The sequence below is a fragment of the Hyalella azteca genome, unplaced genomic scaffold (genome assembly GCF_000764305.2).
Source record: "Hyalella azteca isolate HAZT.00-mixed unplaced genomic scaffold, Hazt_2.0.2 contig8593, whole genome shotgun sequence".
NCBI lineage: Eukaryota > Metazoa > Arthropoda > Malacostraca > Amphipoda > Hyalellidae > Hyalella > Hyalella azteca.
Window position 1 is genome coordinate 173,648 of NW_025938682.1, and position 22,989 is coordinate 196,636.

Sequence of the window (22,989 nt, forward strand, 5' to 3'; positions counted from 1 at the left end):
CCTTTACATAATCTCACAACTAAATTATTAATAATCCCGTGTGCTCAGGTACAATTGGTTAATCTTTTCAATGTCAACTTATTGCTTCTTTATCGCATTTTTTCACAAATATGTTTACGAGCACAATTTCCTAATGTTTCATAACTGGTTTTCTGTTTTACTTCAAATTTGCGACAATCATTTCTGAATTTTTCCGTGTACAGGATTTATTAAAATAAATATAAATATCCTCTGCCTTCCACCTGCCGTTGTTTAATGTTTAAGATTCATGTGCGATTGTAGTAGGGAAGCCTGTGGCATTTGTATAATAACCTTGTACAGCATAACTCCAGCTTCCCTCTACACTACGAACCTTAGTCATGTTATATATAGAATAAATATTATATTTTTGCATCTAAGTGAAATACCATAAGCTGTACAGTGTTTCTCAAACCGGGTACTATGTATACAATTACCTTGCTATTTTTGCGCGCCCTTACACCTTTTGTTGTGTAACTAATAGAGGGTTGCGGTGATGGGAGTGATGTTCAATATTGGCGTGGAGTTCGGGACTTGATTTCGTTACTCAGCATTTCAATTGAAAATTTGTATGTAGATGGGAAATTATATTCTGGAATTATTCGATGGTTATTGAATTAAATGATGATAGCAAACGATTGATACATTGGCAATCGACAGCGTTTGCCCCCATGTTACCGATAGTCGTGTGATCATGTCATCTCGTACCAACCTTTTGAGTGTTTGCTTGTAAATGAGGTGGAATTTTTTAACAACGTACGGTAAAATTTTTCTCATTGATGTGTTGCAAAGGATTATTTGAAATACTTTCATCGCGTTGACACGTTTGGTCTTTCACTGTGACCGCTGTGGGTAAAATTATGTCGAGTCGATTTTGTTAGTTCCAAGTAGAAAATAAGTGATGTGGTGAATATTTTTTTTTTATTTCTTGAACAAGTGAGAAGTGGCAGGTATGACATATTTAGTAGTGGCCGAGATATGTGAATGATAGCCAACTACATATGGCTATTAGTTGATTTTAAATGAAAACGCATCTTATTTTGGTGGTAAAATAAATTTATCCCTGAGCTTGTGTATCTATATACTTTGTTAGCTGAAGACGTACGCTTTGTTATAAACCGGTTTTTACTTCTACATCATTTCCTGTTACAGTTGTCAATGGAGGAAAAATTAAACGCGATGGTTGTTTTTACACGTGTTATTTACAAAATTTTTAGCAGCCTTAAGTGCAACATGACTCAATTTACAGGACACTAAGCAGCAAAAAACTGCGTTGTTTCCTTACGCCGCTGGTACCGTCAAAGATCACAAATTTCTTGTACGTTTTACACTATTTTTCAATGCTAGCAACGGCATAGGTTTCCCCTACACAATCTGAGAGCGACTATTAATGAGAAAATTACGTTACCCTGCAGTGATGCCATCGTATCAGTATGACATCATGACAGTATTATTACGTCGCACTGTAAGCATGGAAACAATTCTGGCGTATTTATCGTACTACACGTAAGCTGAAATATTCTGGTTAATATTACCTAGGCAGTTTGAAAAGGCGTAATGATGGAATAAATATTCCTATTAAGGAACAATTTAGATAGAAATAAGTAAATTTCACTTTTTTAGAAAGTGTTTCAGTAGTACGGTGACTGGCCTTAACTGAAAATATTTATCAACAAATAGCGAGATATAAATAAAATTTATTAAAAACTGGATAAATTTTAGATAAACTTTTACAGCTGAAAACTATTCGACCATATGCCAAAAAACTTCCTCACTTCAAATCAGGAAAAATTCAAAATCAATGTTTTGCGATTGACACCAAAACTAATAAATTAAAAAATCAAGATTGACGTTATAGTTTCCACGCAGAACTGCGGCCAAGAACACGTGCAATTATCGGAAAAAAATAAAACAACGGAGTCGAAATGCAGAAGAGCAGCCATCACAATTCCATACTAACAGAGAAGAGAATATTATCGCTTCAAAGAAGCCTGCTACAGCTCATCAATAAGCCACTCGATTTGCACGCCTAAGGAATAAATTCAATCTACTGAGTACATAGAAGCGAGATAAGGAAGCTCCTGAACAGTGTGAAGCATGCACACAAATTTTCTGAATAATTCATATCTAATACAAAGACCTCAATTATTAATGATAAATCTAAAAGCCGAATGGCAAAGTAGGTGCCTGTAGTAGAGATACTCGGGTTGAGTACCGCAGAAGCAATAGAAGAAATATCCTCGGTTGAGTTGAGATCAATTTCGTCGGACTTGAAGCCTCGGCTCGAGGAACGCTTTCCATAACCGACGGCTCAGTCACCGACTGATGCAATGTAATTAAGCTAGGCATTCTGTACACACATTGTTTTCCATGCACCAGTCAATCAATACACTACCTAGGGTATTGAGTAAAAAATGATCTAATTAACGAATTTAGCAGTAGTTAAATTAATTACATAACTGAATTTACATACAACGTATCACAGAGAAGCAAGATCAAGACCATCATAAGTCGACCAGTGTCTTGGGAGTTTAAAACGAACATACAATCGGAAATAATTGTAAGTAACTTCTAAAAACGTCAAAAATGATACCTAACTCGAAAGAATGCGTCAGAAATATCTAGGAATAACTCGATACATTCAATTCAAATATTTAAATTTTGTTAGAAAATTTAAAACTTTGTAATGGAATTGAAATCGATACGGAGAAAATTTCAAGTTCAAAACCACGGGCGTCCAACAGAATTGGATAAAAACTTTTGCAATCAATTTTGATTTAGACCGACTGTCCTGTCCTAGAAAACAAATACCTACCTTCCAAAATAACGAACTTCAGCATTAAAAAACAAACATAATTTTCTATGCGAAAAAAAATGCAAATATCGGTAGAGAGACCACATCGACCGCTCTAGCAATAATAATCCGACAATACTCATAAGCGAACTTTATACGCAACCGTACTCATACCACACAGAGTTGGCAACCCGCCTCTCCTTGCTACCTCCGACTGACGTCACGCTCACCACGTCGTCCATGTCGGTGGCTGGTGATGACAGACTCGCCTTATTGGGCTTCCTTTATACGCAACCGTACTCATACCNCTATAAAAAATGGGGAGGTAAACTCTCGGTCATTTTGAAAAATGCAAAAAATAGCATTCAATAACGTAACTCAAGTCCCTGAAAAATAAGATAACATGTTTGTAATGGAAAAGGATGTTTTATTGCTAAAAATATAGTTATGTTTTTCTTTGCATCGTATTTAAAGTTCCACCTGAAATTTTAGACATAAAATTAGGCTGTACATGAAAATCGCTTGTGAGAAAGACTTCATTACCTTCATAAAATGATTAATAAAATCGATAAGATACTAAATTTCCGGTCAAGCCCCAAGAAAAACTATTTTGGTAGAAGGTTATACAGAGAAACTCATGTCAGGAAAGCGATTGCACAACTTGAATGCGAACTCATAAACTTGTCTTCAAGCTTACATGAAACACATCTTAATTGAGCTTTCCATCAGATTAGTGTGATTAACGTAATGATTATAAACTGCTCACCTCTGCGCGCCATATTGGCTACCAGGTTGAGGTCCACGAGAAGCAGGCCGACTTCTCGACTGCAATGATCGAGAAGAGTAGAAAAAATCAATATTTCCATGCAACGAATAAACTTCCAGCATAATTTTCCTTTAAAACGCTTTCAATAAAGTTATCTAGATGATGTAACCGTTCACTTTTAATGCCTAATTTTGTCTAATTTGAGCTCTGAAGTGGACGCTACATCTTATGAACAACTTATTTCTGTTTGCAAAACTACAAAAGTAATGAATACATGGAAATATAGAATTAAAAACTATAAAATTTTATCCAATTTAGAGCTTTATCATAATAGGAGCCCTGCATAACTTGTTTCTTCAGCACTTAATACTTTATACTCAACATAATGAAAGCTTAAACTAAATTATAAATATAATTTTAAGATTGGGAGTAAATTTTCCAAATCTAACCTCAGATTCGCTGTCTCGAGTGGCGCTCGAGTCCTGGTCGTCGGAGAGACACAGAGGTCTCCGAGACCCAGCCCTGGCGAGCTCCATGGAGCTGGTGAGACTAGGAGTAGGAGTGCTCGAACTCACCATACTACTGTTACTACTCTGGTGATGATGGCTGATGTTTTGATGATCAGAATCATGTGATTGGTTAGAATGATGGTGGTATTGATTATGATGATTATTACTAATGCCGTTCGTGATACTCGAAGGTTGTTTGTTGAACGAGGTATTGATGTGATTTGTGGAGAAGTTCAAAGAGGTGTTGTGTGGTCGGCCGTTGCTGAGTGCAGAGATGGAGCAGCTGGAGATATGGGGCAGGTAGCTGTTAAGGGAAGGTGCTCCAGACATCAGAGAAGATAACTCTTCGTCTCGAATTGAATCTCCCAGGTCACTGGACCGCAACGACGCTGCTACCTCTTCGGATGATACTGACCCCCTGGACAAGCGTTATCATTATAATACGGCACAAGCGTTGCCATTAATACGATGAACAAGCACTGCAATCCTTGTATATAGTCAATATAAAATGAAGAATGTACAAGCCTAGGTTATATGAACCGGTCAAAATGTTTTTACAAGTTTCGTGGTTATGGCTGAATGTTTTTTTCAAAAAATCTAAGGAATTAAAACGGCGATACGGATAGACTTGTTAAAAATCCAATCTGGCTATTTAATATAAATGAAATCACCAATAGTTTTGTGAAATAAAAGAAATTTACTGACAAAAAGCATATAAATGTTCTCGAATCTTATTGCGACTTGAATATTTAACCATAGAGTGATGTTGTTTCTTCAGAATAATAAAAAAAATATCAGTAAGCCACAAACACTCCGTGAAGAAAAGCCAGTTAAGAGAGACATCGACTTTGATGTCTCTATTACAACAAAAAAATCATAAAATATTAATAAACTTCCGAATCATACATAAATAATAACTATTCATCGAGCAAAATAACACACCTCAACGAGTGGCCGAGGTAGAATTCCGACACAGAGAGTGGCATGGACTTGCGGTTGAGCGTCACAGAGCCGCCCAGGGAGGTCGTCAAGCTGCCGTTCGTAAGGGCCGTCGTGCCAAGCGACTCCCTTCGTCTGTAGTGTGTCATGCGCCCATCCTCAACTCCTGCTAGAGGATCGGCGTGGATACTCTCGCCTCCTGAAGACGACCCCGCGGGGAGTGTTGGGGACGAGTGACGAGTCTCGGAACCAGAGTCCAGAGATGAGGACTCGTGGGCGTGGGACGAAGACCCCAAAGAGGAAGAGTCCGGGCTTTCTACGCCATCCTCTCGTCCCCGGGACCTCGACCGTCCGGTCTGAGACACATAAATGGGTGATGTTTCCCTCATAAGATTAACGCTTGCTTCAAACTTTGTTTGATATATAATTTTTCTGATGCGATTAACGCTCGCTTCAAACTTTGTAAGAGATATAATTTTTGTGATACGATTAAAGCTCGCTTCAAACTTTGCTTGATATATAATTTTTCTGATACGATTAACGCTCGCTTCAAACTTTGTTTGATGAATAACTTTTCTCATAGTCCGTACCTATGTCTGAAATCTTCCCGTATAGTTTAAGAAGACTCCAGGCCGAATGAACAAATGTGATATTGTTATCGATCTGAGAAATAACCGTTAATTAGGTCTGATAAGAGGAGATGGTGAAATATAACACGTTATTTAGAATAACGTGTGGTTTGATATTCTGTATTAGTAAATTTAAATCAATTTATCAATTTTATATATGTGATAAAAGGTGTGCGAGAAATTTAGTTATTCGTTCCTTGAGTTCTTCAAATAATTTTACACGATAGTGGTTACACAATAGTGAAATATAATGTATTCAGACCACTTTTTCCGTATGGGACGGATGCACTAACAGCTTTAAAGACGATAATTACAAAAAATTAAGTGCATAATAAAAACAAGTGCTGCGGTCTCCTACAATATGTCAGCAAACAACACAAGAATTTTCCTTCCATTTCTTTGCGTTCGAAATTTTGAATGAATGCGCTTCAACAGCTTTACGAGAACATGTCATTTTATCGTACGGAGAGTACACCATATCATCGTAATATCAGCACATCATATCATCGTAATGTCAGCATACCATATTATCGTAATATCAGCACATCATATCAGCACCCACCCGCGGAACCTTGCTGATAAGATCGTTGCCAGCCTTCCGTACTCGTCGTACAAGGTTTGAGCCAAATCCTCGTCTGCTGGTGAAATATAATAATCATTAATAAATCAGTTAATTTGCAACGAGTCAAACCAGGAACATTTTTTCAGTTGGCTCCTTAAAATCTGAGATTTCCACGCAAGAAAATCATTTAAACATGAATAAACATTAATATCTTCGGTTTAGAGGCCAGCGATAAAGATTTTTAGGGGAATCAGTAAAGTAAACTAATACTTATTTGATAAAAACAGTTAAAATATCAAATGTTTCTCAGCTTTAAACTCATTTAACTTCGAACCTTAATAATAATCTTCAATTATTTGATTTCGAAAATTCGAAACATTTTAAGACGAAAGAAAAATGGTAAATCAATGGTAAATCTATCATCAATCCACGATTTTACATGTTAAAAATGTAAAAATGTAAAAAGCGTAAAATTTTCAAACACGAATTAAGAAGAAACTAAGATTAATTACGTAACTAAGATCACACCAATAAATGGTTAAATTTGAGTTTTCAGCCCTTTATATTCATTGAAAAAATCTAGTAGATTTACAAAGTGTCATTAAATTTCAAAATAAATAAGGAGTATCACATTAAACTAATTATTCATGATCATGCGCGGCTGCATTAATTTTACAATAGCAAGGAATTGTAAAACACTCAACGTAGAAAACGCATTGCTTGGGTAAAGTACATAAACTAATAAATGGAAATACACGCATGCTTTTGATTTATAAAAGACGAATGCATGAAAAATACACGGGATGTTTGGCTGGATAAATCGTCGTTATTGAGAAAAAATGAAAGCGAGACAAAGTTTGATAAGAAACAATAAAATATTATGGGTTCATTCACATTTTAGACATCACCACATTCAAAGTCTCACTATTACCTCATAATCATTCACAAAAAATAATTGAACTCGTAAGCAAAGAAAATGAATTAGTCAAAGCAGGATTAAGATTGAAAATAAGATTGACAACAATAACACTATTATTTTATTAACAAATAGGACGCGGACTCACGAGTACGGAACGCATCCTGGTGACAGTCTGGCCAGAATCACAGAGAAGTAAAAGACGAAGAATTTCAGCGCAACATGAAAACAATTGCGAAAATTCAATTTAAATTTATTGAATAGATTGATGGTAACTAAGGATCTATTACCGTCGAGCTGGATTTTTTGGGCCAGAAAGATCGATTCCCTTCCAAATAAAGTATTAAATAAAAACTTCTTTTCGATTGATGGCTACGAGTGTCTGACACCGTACAGTTCCTTTAGGTGAGATCTATACAAATAATATTTTTATAATTTTAGCCCATTCTGAGAGCGTCAAAAGTAGCAGATAAAATGAATGTTTTTTAAGGCAATTGTAGCTGTTTGAAATTGTTTAATTTGGATTTATGCAACTCACTTGTTATTAGGGGTACAGTTCCTTTAGGCGAGATAATTATATCTATACAAAATAATATTTCAATGATTTCAGCTCATTGTGAGCGCGTCAAAACTAGCAGATAAAATGAAAGTATTTTGGGCAATTGCAGTTGTTTGAAATTGATTAATTAGTGTTCATTTAACTCACTTGTTATTAGGGGCATTATTCATACGGCGGTATTGTTCCATGATCTTCTCCTCAAGCTTCTCCTTCTGGCGCTGTAAATTGTTCAGCTTGTCGCTGCAGTCAAGAAAATACATTACAAAATAATTCATAGTCTGAACCGAATGCAGTTAATTCAGTCTAAATTGAAATTATTTCAAGCATTTTCATGGTTCAAGTCAAATTATGTTTACAGAAGAAGCAACGACTGAAGATCGCAAAAATTCCTTCGTTTATCAGTAATATTTTTAACCAATATTCTAATCAAGAATTAAGCGCACACCATTACTATAATGGAAGCTATTCACGCAAAGGTCATTTGCATCAACATTCTAAATATGTCAATTCATATAATACACAATTATACAATAAATTCATATAACGGATGGTACATATACTCACGCGAAGGTTTTTTCCTCCCGGTGGATTCATATAAAATACAATTATACAATACTCAGTAAATTCATATAACGGGCGCTATATATACTCACGCGAAGGTTTTTTTCCTCCTGGTGGATTCATATAATATACAATTATAAAATACTCAGAAAATTCATATAATATTTGGTATATACACTCACGCGAAGGTTTTTTCCTCCTGATGGAAGTGGTGCTTGTCGTCGAGCGTCTGCGTCAGGAGGTCGTGGTATTGCGTCAGCAGCTGCGACACTTGACTCATGAGCGTCTGACGGGCGTCTTCCAGCGTCGTGTTCACCTCTTGCAGCACCTGCATGGCGATTCCAGTGTCATTATTTTCATTCATTTAAAGACTTAATCATTAATATTTAATAGGAGATAATAATTAACTAAATAAATCACCGTTTTTAAATTTATCACCGTTTTCCAGCGTTGTGTTCACCTCCTGCAGCACCTGCGCGTACATGCCAGTTGTCATTATTTTCATTCATTTGTAAATTTGATCATTAATAATAAATACTGATATAATAATGAGATGAGATGAGATAATATTATTATAATTCTGAGATGAGATAATAATTAATTAACATTGTTTATCACCGTTTCCCAGCGTTGTGTTCACCTCTTGCAGCGCCTGCATGGCAATTTCAGTTGTCACTATTTTCATGCATTTGAAGATTTGATCATTAATAATAAATACTAGAATAGTGATGAGATAATAATTAATTAACATTATTATCACCATTTCCCAGCATCGCGGTCACTTCCTGTAGCACCTGCATGGCGATTTCAGTTGTCACCATTTTCATGCGTTTAAAGATTTGACCATTAACAATCAATACTAGGATTGTGATGAGATAATAATAAATTAACATAATTTGTTACCGTTTCCCAGCGTCTTGTTCACCTATTAGAGAACCTTCAAGTTGTGTTGAATGTGAATAATATCGCACACAGTCAAAACTTATGAGTTAATTTGAGTTCTACGGGATTTATGACAGCATTAACTTAGGAATGACATATAAGTAATTGGCTTCACTTCTCCACAGCTAAGTTTTAACTAATAACTTAAGATTGTAGAATTATTAAACGAATTCGTGGAGTTTCAACTATTTTACGGAACATACATATCACTAACTTTCATTAACAGTACGCAACAATTGTTATTGTTTAAACATCAAGCCCGAAATTGTGGAAAATATCCACTAAGTTCATTTTTAAAAAGTTGTTCATTTCCGGCAACAGGAGAAATACACAACGCATTCAGAGCTCAATCCAAAGTTACAGATTTTAAAAAGGTTCAATACGGCTCCAAATTTAAATTAAAAACCAAAAAATGAAATTTATATCATAATATTGAATAACAATTTATTATCAAATAATATTATTTATTATTATACTAAAATTAAACCTAAGACGCACCTGGCATTTATTGGTGAGTTTCGACACTTCAACGTCAAGAGCCGTCATGTGGTCCTTAGCATCGTTGAGCTCGCCGCCGAGTTCAGTAAGGCGCAGCTTAAGGCTGTTGTTCTCACCCTTGACAGCCTTGTAGTCGCTCTGTAAACTCTTGTACTCGCACCGCAACTTGTCGTTAGAGGCGAACAAACTGCGGAAGTCGTCCTGGCAAACAGAATTGCATTTTTTTGGTTCAAAAGTTGGGTTTTGGTTAGACTTTTAAATGATATTAGTTCAAATAATTCCACATAATACCGTTGGAAAGTTGGATCTGTTACACTTTTTATTTAAGACTGGTTCATATAATTCCATATAATATTGTCCTAAAGTTAGATTTGTTACACTTTTATTTGATATTGGTTCAACTAATTCCATATAATACCGTTGGGAAGTTGGATTTGTAACAATTTTGAGACTGGTTCTTATATAATTCCATATTATACCACTGGAAAGTTTGATTCTTGCAGCAATTTGAAACAAGCTTTCAGTTAAATCACTGGAAAACACTGGATTTAAAAGGATCTTGATGCTGCAGTCGAAATTTCGACCAGAATCAGTTTATTCGAGAAAAAAATTCGGCATATTATATGGGAATATTACAATCAAATTCGCAGTGGATTATTAAAATATGCGTAAACTATACAACTATTTTTTTTTCGATTACCCTAAACAATTTCATGACAAGCAATAAGCAATTTGACGAATCACAACTATTCAACCATGAAAACATCACATTATTTATTGAAACTCTTCTATTGGCAGCATGGTTGTAAATAATTTGAAAAAAAAACTTGATCCTGCGACATCTGGCGTATTTACTTACCTTGAGCTTAGAGTGCTCTGCTCTCAGATTTGAGAGTGAGATAGAGTCTGACTTGAGATTGGACATTTCACTATCAAGCTTCTCCTTCATTTTCAGAAGTTCGTCTTCACTCGCGGACAAATTGCTCTGTTTTTCCTGCATGGCACAAGCAATCAACACAAGACACGTTAGGGCAGTATAGGCATGCATTTAGCAACTACGTGTTATATTTATTAAAAATCTGTCAACTTCCTAAGGATTTCTTGGAACTTACAAAAGAAAACTTTCTTTTCAAGTTAATACAAATTAATTGCATTAAAGAAACGTTATTCATCAACACCTTAACTTAATTTTATAATTGTTATTGGTTAAGAGGTAAGTTTGCAGTGAATTGTAATTCACTATAAGTAATTCACACAGTAATCTTAAATATAAACGCAAACCAGCTATCACAAACCAAGTTCAAAAAAACTTGCGTTACTTTAGTGAAAATCACTCCTGAAACAAAAAATAAATCGTTTCGAAACGTAATTCACACACAAAAATTACAAATTAATCCCAAAATGTAGAAAAACAAAGACAAGCCTTGAAATTAACCCAAACGAGCCAAAGATTCAGCACTGAACAAACACATGAAGGCAACAAACCTGAAGCAGTTTATAGTCTGCTTTGACGTTCTTGTGCTGTTGTTTGAGCGTCGTGTGGTCGTGGTTAAGAGCATCGTAATCGCGCTGCAGTTGCTCGTGTAGCCGCCGTAGCGAGTCGTGGTCGTTAGAGAGCTGATCCAGGCGATTCTGGCGCTCACCATACGAGGATGGCGCTTGAACGGTCATGAGACTTTAGTTCGTAATCATGAGTTTAGAAACAAGGTTAGATTAGTTATAATCGTACGGTAATTGCTCGGTAAGCGGTGATGACGCTGACTCGAGTACTGTATGAATAAATCTGAAATAAATTGCGAATGGCCCTGGGAGCGGCCATTCCTTTCTGAAACAGCACTCAAAATTTCGCAACGTGAAAATAAAAGATGTATAAAGTTGCGAGGTTACCTGTCACACGCGTAAGCCTTTTCCGTAGCAATAAATAAGAACATAAATTCATACGCAGACATTGAGAGCAAGTCTCGTATTAACGTAACTTCCCCCAAAGAAAAACACTCAACATAGCTACACAATTACAATAGATACACTACTCAAAAAATATAACTCCGTACTCACTGCAGTGAGTGACAGAGAGCGCATTTTCTCGTCGACGAAAACGTGAAGTCGCTGACGGACGGACAGACAGACAGACAGACAGACGGACAGATGGACGGACAGACGGACATGGCGAGCACAATAGTGCATTTTTTCCATAAATGAAAAAATGCGCTAAAAACGGTGAAAAGCGGCCGGACCGGCGTTTTAGTCGCCGGCCGTCCCGTGAAATGTGACCATGATGGCTAAGTTTTCATTTAAATTCCTAAAAAACTGGTAACATTGTTTTATTTCACGCGGCGGTCGTCCACTAAAACGTCTGTCAGAATGTTTTTGTCGCTTTTCAGGGCTGTATACATGAGAAATTTATTCCCTATATTAATTCGCAAGAATTTATATTCACTGCGCAAATAAAATGAAATAATTAATGCCTGAAAATAAATCCTTCATGTTTATCGTTGCCACAGGAAATAATAAGCATTTACCTTCTCCTCTCACTGTTCCCGTCTTCGTAAGAGGAAGGTTACATACCAATATATTACTTCCCACTAACCTTCACAATTTCACTAAATCATAAGCATTAACCACGAGACAGGAAATCACAAGCATTTCTCTTTTTCTTTGACATGCCCATCTCCGTATGAGAAAGATTACTAATAGATTACTTCCCACTAACCTTCTCTCTCTCTCAGCCCTGCCCTGACGCAGAAGGTTACTAATAGATTACTTCCCACTAACCTTCTCTCTCTCAGCCTCCTGCCCTGACGCAGAAGGTTACTAATATATTACTTCTCACTAACCTTCTCTCTCTCAGCCTCCTGCCCTGACGCAGAAGGTTACTAATATATTACTTCTCACTAACCTTCTCTCTCTCAGCCTCCTGCCCTGACGCAGAAGGTTACTAATATATTACTTCTCACTAACCTTCTCTCTCTCAGCCTCCTGCCCTGACGCAGAAGGTTACTAATATATTACTTCTCACTAACCTTCTCTCTCTCAGCCTCCTGTTGGGACGCAGAAGGTTACTAATTTATTACTTCCCACTAACCTTCACTCACTCAGCCTCCTGCCCTGACGCAGAAGGTTACTAATTTATTACTTCCCACTAACCTTGACTCTCTCAGCTTCCTGTTGGGACGCAGAAGTCTGTAAGGCGGTGTTCTGTGCGATGAGAGATGCAGACTGGCTCTGCAGAGTTGTGTTTTCAACCTGCAGCCGAGCGTTGCTTCCCTGTATGAAAAAATTGGTCAGTTTTGCAGGAAACGCACCAGCATTTATAAGACACTGTCGACATATGAAAGAGATCGGCTTGTTACAAAATATTAGCATGTCGCAACGCAACTTTTGGCATTTACCTAAAAAAATAGCAATACTATCAAAATCTATAACAAAGAACAAGTCTACATTTGAAGCTAAGTTGGTAAAAAAGCACGAATTATATCCGTAAACTGGTTTTCGAATAATTATTGCAGAAATATGCAAATATTAATTATAGTAAGTAGGCAATTTTATCTAATAATATAATGTCAAAAATTATAATAATAGTTGTTGAGATACCTGGAGGCTGGCGTTGTGTTTGGACATGACTGTGTTCTGGCCAGCGAGCGATGTCACTTGACTTTGCAGCGCGCACACTTGTTCTCTGTAACTAGAGGCCTGACTCGACAGATTCGACACTTCGGACTCCAAAGATAGTTTCTGCAAGAGATAATATTTATCGTGAGCATTCTGGAAATTGAAGCATAATAACTGGAGTCGAAACTCTAAAGAAATTCATCCGTGACAGTCTCATAGAACATAAACTTTATTGAAACTCACAAAAAAGCTGTTAGACAGTTGCACCCTTTCTGAATAATAGCAAGTTATGCCCATATATGTAATAGAATCGATTCCAAACATAAAGAGTAACCAATTGAAATAAAACTAGTGCCGAGCCATCAAACTAAACAACAATGAACTCGTTTTTATTTCATTATTTCATGACACCTTTTAACGTAGCCAATTACAGTGCTTAAATTTCATTTAGCATTGCTGAAAATCATATCAACTAAATACTTATGTGAGCATGAAACCGTAATTAAAACGGACTTACTACACCTAAATGATATTACCAGTATAAAAAAGATTGAACTATGGAAGAACATGTCGAGGCATCACTGCATTGAAACCTGTTATACTAATGAAGTTAGTTTTAAATTCAAATGCTAAAGTCACATCTATGCTTTCAATATATTAGACAAAAAAACTAAAAAATGAAATACTAATGATCAATATATAATATATTAAAATGAATAGTACATTATTTTTTACAATTTTATTTACGAATTAATAATTAATTAAAAAATCAACTAAATCTTTTATCATCTCACTTCTTCATTAATTCGATCGACGGCCATTTTGAGGCTGGAGATTTGCCTGGAAGCGTCGAAGCCTAAGCCAGATTCCCCAACTTCCTCCTGTTGCCGCAACAGCACGCACTCAAGCTCTGTACGCACCTGGGGAGAAACAACGCTTTTGTAGAATACGATTAACTTGTAGGACTTTGTTGTCCTCCAAACTCAGTAGTCCTGTAGTTTACACCTCTTAACCCTTTAGGACTTTGCAATCCTCTTAACCCTTGTAGGAATTCGTCGTCCTATTAACCCTTGCAAAACTTTGTAGCCCTCTTAACCCTTGCAGTAAAATAGTAATTCTTTCAACCCTCTTGGACTGTGTGGGGACACCTGTACTCGGGACGATTATAACGTTGTAAATTATGATGTCTGATAAGGGTTAAAAAGTCTCTCGTATTTTATTGCTCTCATTTGTGGCAAAATCGAAGTGTAGTTTATTAAAAATTATAACTAAAAAGTTTCGTGTAGATATGACAACATTGAAGTGCAATTAATTAAGCATCATCCCTAACGGAGTTTGTGTAGTTGATTTTATTTAACACGAAGGGTCCTGCCAGATTTGTAGTCTAGTTAATAATGAACGTCTTCAACGTTTTTTACTTCGAACACCGGGATGGCGACGTAACGACGTTGACGTTGTCTAGGGATAGTGAGCTAACACTCGTTTCAATTAAAGTAGGACGCATTCATGAAGATTCTCCTGGCTAATTTGATTACCGGAAAAAAACGTGTACGCCAGGTTCCTTCCACGGTTTAGCTTTGAAATTTGTTTAGTACATAGTTATCTTTTCAACTATCTGCAAAACAAAATTCTAATTGTACATTTCAGGTTGAATAATGCAGGTTCTCCATTAAAACTCTTTCTACAGATTCATTAATTGAGTTCAACGCTATTCGTATCTAAATGTCTGGTTTCGAGAGAAACCGTCAGTAGAAAACAGTATAAATTACTTTTCCGTCGACCATAAACTATTGAATTCGACCACCGATGGCCGCCGCTGCACGAAGAGGTCCATATGTATAAACCTTCGTGTCACGGATTCTCATGTAACTAATCTCGTGTCACGAGGTCCTAAGGCAACAAGTTTCATGTCATGAACTTTTATATCTAGTCTCATGTTAGGTCTAGATTACGAAAATTTTTTTGGGAAAAGGTCAGTACAATAATGATGGTTGGCTTTGCAGTCCGATCCCAGGCAGTTACCCGCCTGCAGCGATCCATTATATGGCGGTACGCTCTATCATTTGCCTTGCATATCACAAAATAGTGCGTATTATGCCACTGACACTTATTACTACTCACTTGAAGAAGCTGCTGGCGTAGCTGCGAGTTTCGTGCCACAGATTCATTGAGTCGAGACTCTAGTGAAGCGATCTTCTCATCACGCACTTCCAGGCTGCTCTTGAGCGTCTCTTCCAGTAGCGCCTCCAGCGCGTGGTAGCGACTGCGTGAATGACAACGTGAAATGGTATTAGAGTAATTAATACTGCACAAAATTATAATATAATTATTATATTTTGAAAAATGTAAAAATTAACATTAGCTTACTGCAAATTTGTAAGAAAATAACGAAAATTTATAGAAAACATTACTACTACTAGTAACATTCATAAAATGCATCATTCTGAATGTTCAGAACTTAAACGGTTTTAAGTTATGCTAGAATCAGTTAGAATGCGTGTAATGAATAAAGAATTATTCAGATTTCATGCATGGATATGCTCGGAAATTGGTTCTTTTGTACGCCAATTAAGCTTGCAATAATGTTGCTTCAGAGCACTAAAATTAAAAAAATTCAATGGTGGATAAATCAGAAAAAAGGTCGCAAATTATACATAGAATATACAATAGGACAATCTTGAAACTCAAATCGCAGTAAATGATGAAACCCGATCTACTCTGACAAATTAATTATAATTAATTAAATTATGTATATTAGGTCGATATATAGCTAAATTATTGGTTGAATGATGAAAAACATGCATTGAAAACATGCTACGAGCATGTGAATATTTCAACATTTACATTGTTGTAATTTTATGAATGTATTTTTTTTTATCAGGCTGCGGTTCAAGACGGCGTAAAGGGACATAAGCATAAATGAACAATTAATGCGAATGACATAATTTCGTCTCTAACAGACAATTCTACTACGATCAAACGTGTTATTTTTATCATTTCCAAAATATTTAGAATGTCGGTTAGTATACGGGATACAATAATTAGAATAGAAAGAACACAGGCAAGAATTATGTACTACTTTTTTAAAATGTCGGTTAGTATACGGGATACAATAAATAACAATAAATAGAATAGAAAGATCAAAGGCAAGGGTGATGTACTACTTTTTAAAATGTCGGTTAGTATACGGGATACAATAAATAACAATAAATAGAATAGAAAGATCAAAGGCAAGAGTGATGTATATTCTTTCATCAAGTATTCAATTATCATTTTCACAAATATTCAATTATTTTTTAACAAGTATTTAATTATTATTTTCACAAGTATTTAATTATTATCTTCACAAGTATTTAATTATTATTTTAGCAAATATTAAATAATAATTTCGGTATTACCTTCTCGGCGACAAGGTCTTCCCTGAGCGCAGCGAGCGTCTTCCTCTCGCGCTGCACCTGCTGCTCCAGCTGCAGCTTCTCTTGGCTCAGCTCTCGCATTCTGGGGACAGCAAATATTTCAATTATTTATACCAGGGTGATACTTAGAAGAATATCAAATAAACATTCCTAACAAAATTAAGAGTCGCCCCAGCTTCTGGTAATCCAAATCAAAAGCTGCCGCGTCTGTAAATTTTCACTGGGTTGGACGGATATTGGATTCTCATATTGACTATTACAGTAAAAGAGTTAAACTCTCATGACTGATTTCGATGTTACTCAGTAAAATAAATTAAGACGAAATTTACGCCGCCAAGTTACTCATTGACTGATTACATCCAGGACCTTTAATGTTTATTATCTTACAGGTCGGTTTTACCGACCAACTTCTCATTATCAATGATATAAATATGGGATTAATAATATAGGATGAATAGAGCCAATTGAAAAATAGTATGGTAAAATGAATAAGTGAACACGGATCAAAATTCCTGACATGGACACTATTAAAATTTTTGCTACACATCTCCATGAATGTCATCGTAACATCCAAAAATCAAATATTAAAACTGCAAGATTTTGTCGAGCTCTTACTTGTTGTCAGACGATGTGTGCGTTTCGAGCTGCCTTGCGAGCTTCTGGTTGGACCTCTGGAGACTTGCGGCTTTAGAAGACCATTCCTCGGCCAGGTTGTCTTTGACCGACAGAGCTTCTTTCAGGCGGCCTAACTGCTCGACAAAAGGTACTTATTTTTAGCGCATTTTCTTATTTATGGAAAAAAATATAACTGAGTACTCACTGCGGTGAGTGACAGAGAGCGCATTTTCTCATCGACGAAAACGTGAAGTCACGGACGGACAGACAGACAGACGGACGGACGGACGGACATGACGAGCACATTAGCGCCTTTTTTCCATAAATGAGAAAATGCCCTAAAAAGGCGATATTGTGCTCGTCATGTCCGTCCGTCCGTACGTGACGGACGGACCGACTTGAGAAAATGCGCTCTCTGTCACTCTGTCAGTGAGTACTGATCTAATTTTTTATTTCACCCCATGAAATGCTGTGAAAACTTTTCATGGTATAAAAATACGGATGGAGCAACACTTTGCATAATATAACACTCTTTATGGTGCAAAAAATGGGATGATGCAACACTCTCGGCAAATTTTGGAACAATGGATTGTGTTGAAATATTAGTTCAAGCGTTTGACGCAGCCATGGCTGCCTTCCCTTTAAGACTTACTTCTTCCTATAAATATCAGTTCATAGGAGCAATACGATCGTTTCCGCCTTCCCATTAAGACTTACTTCTTTCTGCAGCGATCTGTTCTCTCGCTCAACGCGGTCGTTGCTGCCCTCCAGCTCAGTCAGATCTTTCTCAAGATCGTTGAGCTTCTTGGTTGACAACTTCAAAGTCTCTACCGTTCGGTGAAGCTGGAGGAACCAACATATAAATTATAATTCCTCAATTATTTATCAAATTACGTAAATTGGAATATCTAGCTGGCAGTAGCGTGAAGTGAAGCTGAAATAACCGAAGTTAGGATAAAAAGCCTAGTAATTCGATGAATTACTGAGAAATTAAATTATTGAGAGAATGATAAACTTTGAGTAAACAAACTGTGTAGTAAGGAATATAGTAAGAGGTGCTAAAAAATCACGCGGTTAGACCACAAAACACGGTTAGAGTTGACGAATAATTTTTTTAACTAAATTTAACAGATTTATTGGGTCTCATTATCATCGGTTTCAAATAAATCTGAATCTGAAACACAAATGAAACTCAAGAACCTATTCATAATTTTCTACGAAACAACTTGTCAGTTCAACCGCACAATTGTTCACTACTTTAATAATCATAATCTGTGGTATAATAATCTCTGCATCGGCAATATCAAATTATCCATACATCCATGAGCGCGCAAATCATTTAGGTCGAATTAACGGCGTTGACTGAAAATGGCGAAATGTATGAAAGCAGCTGAAAATTGATTTTAATGAATAAAACAACATAGAAACATTGCATACTTATCTTAGAATCACCTGAAAAAATACGATTGAAGTAGGTTTTAGCTTACCTTGGAATTCTCCGATTCCAAATCAGACTTCTCCTTTTCGATATCCTTCATCTTTTTCTGGCACGAATCCATCGATCGTTTGAGTTTTTGTGTTTCGTTACCGGCAGCCATGAGATCGATCTCCAGCTGCTGCACTCTCGCAGTCTCCTGCTGGAGAGCAGCAATTTGCTGCTGCAGCTGCTCCGCCTGCAGCACCAGACCCTCCTTCTCTCCCTCCAGGTCTGCGATCTTCATGGAGGAGATCTTAACAGACTCCAACTTGCGACTGAGCCTCTCCACCTCAGCCTGCAATTGCAGCTTCTCGCTCTGCACGCTCTCCAGCTAAACATGAAGTATAATGTTAATGTTTATAGACAGAACTATTTCATATAGTATCTGACTGTTACGTATAGTCTTATTCTTATTGTCAGTATTTGTTTTCATGCTTATGTTAATGTTTATAGACCGAACTATTTCATAAAAATATCTGACTCATATTTATTTTTAGATTTTCAGTATTTATTTTGATACTAACGTATAATTTTTTTCTATGTTGGTTCAATATTTAACATGTACTCGAAATCTGATCGTACCAGACGTCAAGATAATATCTCTGTAGAATAATAATAATGTTTGTAAAAGCGGATTCAATGTAAAATGTGATTTAATGCACGTTTCTCTCGCATTAACTTCAACTTAGCTTACTTTGCTTATAGTAAGTAAGTTACTTTGAAAGAAGAATTCAAAGTAACTTACTGAAGAATTCCTTACTTTGCTTAGAGTTGCCAAGGAATTCTCCAGCTTTCTGGAGACCCTAGTGAACTCCACTTCAAGACTAGCATGACTTCGCTCGAGTTCTTCATGTCGTTCGTTCGACTCGCGCAGCAGCGAGAGCGACTGCTGAAGTTCCCTGTTCTCGCGCTCCATCTCAGACTTCTGGTTCTCTACTTGCATAAGTCGATCTGCGGACTCGCGCAGCCTCTCCGTTAGCCGTTGTAGTTGTTGTTTCTCGTAGCCTAGTCGTGATACCTGGGCAGTTAAGAAGCCATGTAGATTCAACTATTTATAATTCAATTAATGAAGTTTCTATCATGGCAAATACCTTGAAGCAAGTACTGCTTATGACAAGATGTGGTTCTGGGCATTAAAAAAATCTGAGATACGAAAATAGTGAACGTCAAGCGAGTTTTTTTCTTGTAATCAAGTTCGTGGCCAATAATCTTTCTTGAAGAAAACAGCTGGCAATTCATAATAAATTCAGTGATACTTTCATTATTATAGGCGTGAGTTTTATACTTCAAAATTAATAAGTTACACCTCGTTCAGGATAAATGCATTGAAGCTCCTGATCAGTAGAATAAAGAAACTGATAAAATGAGAATAGATGGTTGGCGGCTTTTTCACGCCTGATTGATGTTCTCTTGCGAGATAAATTGGATTATGAAAAAGAGTAAGAATTAGTCTATTTTTCCAGTTGTAGGAAACTTCATAATTTCTTTAATAAGGATTCAGTGGCACCTGGGACTGCAGCTGGAGGTTAGACCACAAGAGGTTCAGGGGCGCTGGTCTCACCTGGGACTGCAGCTGGAGGTTGGACCACAAGAGGTTCAGGGGCGCTGGTCTCACCTGGGACTGCAGCTGGAGGTTGGACCACAAGAGGTTCAGGGGCGCTGGTCTCACCTGTGACTGCAGCTGGAGGTTGGCGTCCATGAGTCTCTTGTTCTCGCTCTCGACGTCGAGTAGCAGCGTGTCGGTTCCCTGCTGCTGCCGTTCACGCAGGCTCTCGATCAGTTCGTGCAGGTGCGACGTTTCTTCCTAAGTATTAAATTCAAATAATTAGGAAAAAAGCAAGTAATCAGGGCAGAAATTACATTGAAAATACTGAATTAACTGGTAACAAGTGATATAGTGAATAACGATAGCTTAGAAGGCAAAAATAACGAATATTTAGAAGTTCGAAACAATAAATATGAAATAAAACACCATGAATTAACAAAAACAAACAAAAAACTAATTACAGCAATGGCGATAAGAATTATAATAATTAGAATCGATGAAAGCGACTGAATAAGTTCTCTAAAAGCCTCCTGCACATGGCCCTATTAGTGTCAGAGGCCGCTGAGCAGATTCGAAAACGTAAGTAAAACTCCTTATAAAAGAAATTTAGGATATTGTCAAGCAATAAACTAAATTAATGGCTGAAACTTGGCCGTATGAAACAAATGCAGGGTATCAATTTCATTCCCTGCTCATAATAAGTAATTTCCTCTTGTATTTTACACAAACTTCTCTGTATTTTCACATCTCCGTTAACTAAGTAAATTTCAGTTACAGAATGAGTTCGATCATCACCTGCATCTCCTTGCACTGTCTGTCAGCGTTCTCACGCACGGTCTGCAGCGTATCCTGCAGCCTCTGCAGTTCCTTCTTGGTCTGCAGAGTTTCTTCCTGCGCGGCATGCAGCTCCGTCCGCTCCCGGCGCTCGCTCTCCTGCTGTGCTAGGACCTGCAGACAAAATAATGTTACACTCACAGAAATGTGTGGGAAATTGTCCAAATAGTGATGAGAAATTATCTAAATTTTCCAAGTAGTGATGAGAATTATCCGAATTGTCTAAATAGTGATGTACTTTTTCACCTTATGTGGGTCATCCGAACCCAGTTAAGATTGACAAAAGAGCGTATCACTGCTAAATGGGTTATTTTTTGGACAACATGGCAACATTAACCAGCAATTCTTGGTAGTTTTAACTGACAATTACAAGTATTCGAGCAAGCACTTCATCACAATGACATTTTGGAGCTGTCATTGATCGTGCCCACGTTGACTGGCAGCGACAGGCGGCGCGCTGTCGTGGAGCAGTTAACACAAGTCAAGTACCACAAAATAATAGAAATAAATTAAATTTTTAATCCTTCCGAACGACTATTTCAAGTGGAAGAACCAATCTCTATTTTAAAAATAATATAATTTCTTAAAAATTAATAATAATAAAAGTAAGTAATAAATTCTCTTAATATAATGTGTTCCATGTTTATTAATATCTGTTCTATTAAACATACTGCATTATTGAGAATATAAACATACGAACAAATTACCCGCAATCTCATATATTACCTTAATGTGAAAATCGTTTGTGATCTTCCTCATGATACCATCAGTTTCATTGCAAATATCTACTCTGGGAAATAATTCAATGTAATTTAATTCGTTGCTCAGTATATACTTCACATTTATTTAAACTAAGCTCATCTTCTGAGCCATACGTTTGTTATCTTTCTCATGATAATTATTATTGTAAATATCAACGTTGAGATGTTACCTACTTATTTTGTTTATTGACGTAGTACATATCTCACATTTATTTAACCCGGTCTCAACTTCTGTGTCAAACGTTTGTTCTCCTTCTCATTAGTGTTCTTGAAAATGGAACTTCAAGAAGGAATTATAAAATTATAAGTCAATTGATTATTCGTAGTACATACATCACATTAATTTAAACGAGTCTCACCTTTTGAGCGAGTCGTTTGTTCTCCTTCTCGAGCTCGATGGTTTTCTCGGAGCACTGCTCGGCGGCGCTCGATCTGAGGCTCTCGAGCAACCCTTCCAGCCGCTGGTTCTCGAGCTGCAGCTTCAGCAGCCGAGTTTGGGCGTCGCCTGAGCACAATACTCGTAATGGTTAAAAATATTACTCGTAGTCGTAAAGCAGAGTACTCGTAATAATTAAAAGTATTACTCGTAGTGGCGAAGCAGAATACTCGTGATAGTTATAAATAATACAAGTAATAGTGAAGCAGAATACTCGTAATAGTTAAAAATAAAAGTCGAAGTGGCGAAGCAGAATACACGTAATAGTTAAAAGTATTACACGTAGTAGTGAAGCAGAAAACTCGTCATAGTTAAAAGTAATACTCGTAGTAGTAAAGCAGAATTAATACTTGTATAAAAATAAATGAACTCTAATGTGAAAGTGTTAAACTTTGTAACAGTTATCAGAGGCGTTTATCGAGGACGGTCACATGATCATAACTTATAAGATAATCGCTACATGAGCTGAATAGAATTTCATATGTTTCATGTAGGGAGGCAGAACTTAAAGTTACAAATACATGCCTGGGTTCATAACAAAGAACTTTGCAAAATCCTCTACAAAATTATGAAGTATGCAAAGCGAGTTCACTCTTGAGGTT

At 36.7% G+C, this 22,989-nt stretch overlaps 1 protein-coding gene across 1 annotated transcript in view; it reads right to left on the bottom strand.

Moving 5' to 3' along the window:
* Positions 1-3,259: 3,259 nt before the first annotated feature.
* LOC108674281 (girdin) overlaps positions 3,260-22,989 on the bottom strand; it is a 123,961-nt gene continuing 104,231 nt past the window's right edge. The window contains exons 11-33 of the mRNA XM_047881685.1: positions 22,311-22,456; positions 21,152-21,304; positions 20,480-20,614; positions 19,571-19,828; positions 18,821-19,141; positions 18,051-18,176; positions 17,334-17,467; positions 16,701-16,800; positions 15,968-16,020; positions 15,424-15,565; positions 14,097-14,222; positions 13,285-13,425; positions 12,834-12,957; positions 11,179-11,351; positions 10,553-10,687; positions 9,694-9,894; positions 8,436-8,581; positions 7,840-7,932; positions 7,282-7,308; positions 6,218-6,290; positions 5,030-5,382; positions 4,028-4,505; positions 3,260-3,637 (exon numbers count right to left, since the gene is read on the bottom strand). Of these exons, the coding sequence (XP_047737641.1) occupies positions 3,575-3,637; positions 4,028-4,505; positions 5,030-5,382; positions 6,218-6,290; positions 7,282-7,308; positions 7,840-7,932; positions 8,436-8,581; positions 9,694-9,894; positions 10,553-10,687; positions 11,179-11,351; positions 12,834-12,957; positions 13,285-13,425; positions 14,097-14,222; positions 15,424-15,565; positions 15,968-16,020; positions 16,701-16,800; positions 17,334-17,467; positions 18,051-18,176; positions 18,821-19,141; positions 19,571-19,828; positions 20,480-20,614; positions 21,152-21,304; positions 22,311-22,456 (3,701 nt within the window). The 3' untranslated portion in view covers positions 3,260-3,574. The remainder of the gene's footprint in view (positions 3,638-4,027; positions 4,506-5,029; positions 5,383-6,217; positions 6,291-7,281; positions 7,309-7,839; positions 7,933-8,435; positions 8,582-9,693; positions 9,895-10,552; positions 10,688-11,178; positions 11,352-12,833; positions 12,958-13,284; positions 13,426-14,096; positions 14,223-15,423; positions 15,566-15,967; positions 16,021-16,700; positions 16,801-17,333; positions 17,468-18,050; positions 18,177-18,820; positions 19,142-19,570; positions 19,829-20,479; positions 20,615-21,151; positions 21,305-22,310; positions 22,457-22,989) is intronic.